A 4479-nucleotide genomic window follows, 5' to 3' on the forward strand; every position below is an offset into this window, starting at 1 on the left:
CACTAAAATTAATTTAATTATTTAAATTTACTTTTATGTAAAGTTTGCATGTTTTGTTAATAATATATTGGTGTTATTTTATTGAAAATTGTGATATATTCTTAGAGTAATTTTAAGTTTGTTTAAAAAATAAATTAAATTATAAGTTAACGTTTTAAAAAATAACAGAAAATAATTAACTAAAATATACTAAAATTAATTAAAACCTGAAAAAATATCATTTGTATTTTTCTAAAAACTAAAATTACAGTAAAATCAAAAATCTAAAGCTAAACACCAAAATTGCCATTCGAGTTTTTTCAAAATCTAAAAACTACTGCAAAATCAAAAACCAAAATCTAAAAACTAAAAACCAAAAGCCAAAAACCAAAAACTAAAATCTAAAAACCATCCAAACAATCATCACCCAAATATACATTTGATAGGAGTTTGAGTTAACCTGTCCTGTGATGTAACTAGCTGCAGGACTGAGAGCCAAGAATTCTACCAAGCCAGCCACATCTTCAGGTTGTCCATATCGTCCTGATAATCAAACCCGTTATCAGACTATTTTGATGTCTCATACACACTGACCCACATAAATTGCTAGCAACAAATGTAAAATTTTGAACTCTCCATTACCTAATGGGATTGTTCCCAAGATTTTCTTTTCCATGTCTTCTCCAAGCTTGGCAGTCATGTCAGATGCAATGAACCCAGGGCAAACCACATTGACCTGTAATAGATCACATTTTCAATGGACCAAGTTTAAAATCTTGTCCAGGGAATGGAAAAAGAGAAGTATGATTATTTAGGGAGAAAGGTTCACATACATTTATATTCCTGCTCGCACCCTCTCTGGCGGCAGTCTTGGAGAACCCAATAACACCAGCTTTAGCAGCAGCGTAGTTTGCTTGGCCAATATTACCAATGAGACCAACAACTGACGCTATGTTGATGATTCTTCCCTGCAAGATCATACGCATTCACATGCTTGTCTTTATGTCACTTCATAATCTCATAGAGGAGCTCAAATGAAAACCGATAATGCAGATGATAATTGCGAGAAAATGTAGAAGGTGAAGCGAAGTAAGTAATACCTTTCTCTTCTTCATCATGATCTTTGTTGCTGCCTACAGAGAGTAAATATGAGTCTCAGTCCCTGAGATTCTGGGTATCAAAATTTAAGCAGGATGCACAGGAACACAAACCTGGGTACAGAGAAAGACTCCAGTGAGATTCAAATCAATCACTTCATCCCATTGGGACTTCTTCATTCGTATCAACAAGGTATCCCGAGTGATTCCTGAAAATTATGTAGCCATGTCAGTGACAGTAAATCAGTGGGAACCAAGGTTTTTCTTTCATATACCTGCATTGTTGACGACGACATCAATGGTTCCCCATGCATCAATAGCCTGCAGAGACATAATACAAAAGAAGATTAATAAAATGTAGGAGAATGATATAGTGTACAAGTTGAACACTTACGGTTTTCATCATGGCTTCCACATCAGCCTCTTTGGAGACATCACCCCCAAAAGTAATAGCCTGGCCTCCATATGCTTCAATCTACAGCTCCAGAGAGGATAAATGTCAGAGAAAACATCAAATAAGGTCACAGGGTAGAAGAAAATATTAGACTGCATATGTTATTTTGATTCAGCAGTGTTGATTGAGAGTGGATCACAAACACAGTCGAGAAGCATACAAAAACACGAAAGAAAATATTATAATCCAGGGTAAGGAAATGCGGTTGTGAGTCAGTTTTCGTCCCAGAAACCAAAACTTGTTTCAAGAATTAATTAATTGGTGTAAAGTGATTTTCCGAAATAGAAAACAAGGAAAGAGCTGCGAAACCAAAGCAATGATTGGGAGATACAAAAAAAAAAAAAAAAAAAAAGAAAAAAAAAAGAAAAACAGTACAATTCAGAGAGAGTCAGTCACCTGTTTAGAAACTTCCTCAGCCTCCTTTGCTGACCTAGCATAGTTCACCAAGACCTGGAACAGCTTTTTTGCTTTTGCTTTTGCTTTGTAGAACTAAAACACTATTAAACTCAAGCCAAACTAGACAGATAACTAAGACCAACTACTGCAGTCAAACCCTGAGCTATAAACTCTTCATAAGGTGCAAAGTGAATGTATTTCAGACCAAATCTGTAGCAAGGAAACCCGAAAATCAAAGATGGTGAAAAGTCCAAACCTTGCAGCCAGCTTTGCCCAAGGAAAGAGCAATAGCTTTACCAATCCCTCTCGAAGCACCAGTCACAACGACCACCGGAGACTCCACTTTCGGAACAGCTTCTCCTGTCGATTGCTCAACAGCTGTCGCTTGAGCTTTCACAACTGCGTGCGATCATATTAATGAGAAACGAATCTTAGAGGGAAACGGCGATGGAATTGAAATACCAGTGGAGGTTGCGAATGACTGCCGCGATCCGAAATGAGGCATCGAAGACTGAAGCGGAGTCCATTGACGGACCTGACGGATCTCACGGAAACCGAGCTTCTTGACGGCTTTCAAGGAGGTGAGCTTTGTTGCTGCGACGGTGGTTGCCATCGAACGGAGGAGGAGGTGGAGACGGGTGTCCGAGCTAGTGAACCTCGTAAAGATCGACACAGTGGAGAGGGAGAGAGAGAGAGAGAGGCCAAGGAAGGAAAAAAGTCTGAATCTTTTTGGCTTTCTTTTCTAAACAAAATATATTTAATTCGAATAAGCGATACGGACGAGGTTGCGCTTTCTTGTGCAGTGTTAGTTGGTAGTCACTAGTTGGAGCTCTGGTTGAATTTAGACGGCCTGGCAAGAGAGTTGGAAGGGCATCAAACCAACTTTTTGTTTGATCCGTTTTCCCGATAAACTATTTTATAACGCTGATTTATTATGACATTACAAGAAATATTACATACACGATTCAACAACCGACAATACTACATGTCTTATGAAGATCTACGCCTAACTGCATCATCTGACTTGAAACCTGGATTTCTTGTAATCTGCAAGAAATTGCATAGTCTGGAATTCGAACCCTAGGCCTGGGTGTAGAAGCCTTTAAACCTTAACTTGTAGGCTACGGTGATGCTTCCACACACGATAAGCTCCATGGGATTGAGAAGCGAATGCATAATATACGTTCTTTCCGTTAAGTTTACACGGCTACTAGACTTTTCTCCTGATGTACCCAAACGTTGTTAACAAGCCATGTTCGTTTGATGAGAGCATAAAATATGAATAAACGAAAGTTTTATAAGTCGTTGGTTATGAAGTTGTTTGTGTTGTAATGTGTGCTCATTCTGCTGAAACTATGCATTACGCAATATATCAATTCACGCTAGATTTCTCAAAAAAAGTCTAAGATAATTGCTTAATTTGTTTCTTTACCGTGTTGGTTAACATCAATGAACTAAACTTTTTTCTCTTTTTTTTTGTAAGACTTCTTACTTAATTTAAATAAAAGATCCAAAATGTTTACAAAAGCCCAATAGATTTTAGTGTTGATAACAAGCCATATTTAGAATCACATAGTCAACCCGAAGATAGTTTGAAGCCCATACTGAGACAAGCCCAAGGAGTAAGCCCACTGGTGAAGGGGAAAGGTCTTTTCTGATCAAGGAGCGCGGAGAAGTCGATGCTTATGACGATCATGATCATCCAAAACAAAACCAACTCTGCATCATCAAGGAGGATCGATTTGGGTTTGAGTCGCTGAAGCTCTGTAGTTTATTCCTAAGTTGGCGATCAATTTGCTTGAAGAGCTGATCAGTCGAGCGAAAGGTATTGGTGTGGAGTCTTGTGTTTCGCTCATTCCAGAACCAGTAGGTTGTCGCTTGCCAAGCAAGAAGGACAAGTAGTTTCTGCAGTAGAGATATCGAGAGAGAGGTCATCTGTTGAAGTGTACCGGCCCAGTCCCTGATAGGTGTGAGGTCAAGTCGTCGCCCCACAAGCGTCCACAGATCGTAGCTGAACTGACAGAAGAAAAAGAGATGATCTCTCGACTCTGGGCTCCTATTACAGAGCAGACATTGAGGATCAACTTGTAGTCCCCAATGGATGAGCCTATTACGAGTGGGGAGTCTGTTCTGTATCACTAGCCACATGTGGAAGCTACGCCGTGGTATTGCCCTTGAGAACCAGACAGAAGCATACCAAGAGACATCATGGAGTTGTTCCATAAGGTAATCATAAATGATACCTGTTTTGAAACTAGTGTATGTTTTGTCATTTATCTCCCACTCGTAGTAGTCTTGATTATCAATTAATTGGACAATTGTGAGGTAGGCATAGAGCTGAAGTTGAGCTTCATTCCGAGCTGGTGGAAGTACCCATGAGCCATTAGGACACAATGAGGATACAGTAGCTTGAAGAGGTATCGCCAATCTTGAGTTGCTGCCTGAGAGATGAGTGAAAAGGGCTCTAAAAAGAGACCAGTTATCACACCAGAACCGAGCCGTTTCACTGTTTTGAAGCCTGAGCTTTATGAGCGGAAACACTTCATTCTTCAT

General features: G+C 39.3%; 2 protein-coding genes across 2 annotated transcripts in view; both read right to left on the reverse strand.

Moving 5' to 3' along the window:
• Window positions 1-2754, reverse strand: part of LOC106343818 (3-oxoacyl-[acyl-carrier-protein] reductase 3, chloroplastic) — a 3456-nt gene extending 702 nt beyond the window's left edge. The window contains exons 1-10 of the mRNA XM_013783141.1: window positions 2389-2754; window positions 2183-2325; window positions 1927-1980; window positions 1471-1551; window positions 1352-1397; window positions 1191-1285; window positions 1080-1112; window positions 813-947; window positions 622-715; window positions 440-522 (exon numbers count right to left, since the gene is read on the reverse strand). Of these exons, the coding sequence (XP_013638595.1) occupies window positions 440-522; window positions 622-715; window positions 813-947; window positions 1080-1112; window positions 1191-1285; window positions 1352-1397; window positions 1471-1551; window positions 1927-1980; window positions 2183-2325; window positions 2389-2539 (915 nt within the window). The 5' untranslated portion in view covers window positions 2540-2754. The remainder of the gene's footprint in view (window positions 1-439; window positions 523-621; window positions 716-812; window positions 948-1079; window positions 1113-1190; window positions 1286-1351; window positions 1398-1470; window positions 1552-1926; window positions 1981-2182; window positions 2326-2388) is intronic.
• Window positions 2755-3624: 870 nt separating this feature from the next.
• Window positions 3625-4479, reverse strand: LOC106344656. The gene has a single exon (XM_013783987.1). It carries the CDS (start codon window positions 4477-4479, stop codon window positions 3625-3627), a length of 855 nt encoding a protein of 284 aa, XP_013639441.1.

This window comes from Brassica oleracea, chromosome C5 (assembly GCF_000695525.1).
Source record: "Brassica oleracea var. oleracea cultivar TO1000 chromosome C5, BOL, whole genome shotgun sequence".
NCBI classification, from domain to species: Eukaryota; Viridiplantae; Streptophyta; class Magnoliopsida; order Brassicales; family Brassicaceae; genus Brassica; species Brassica oleracea.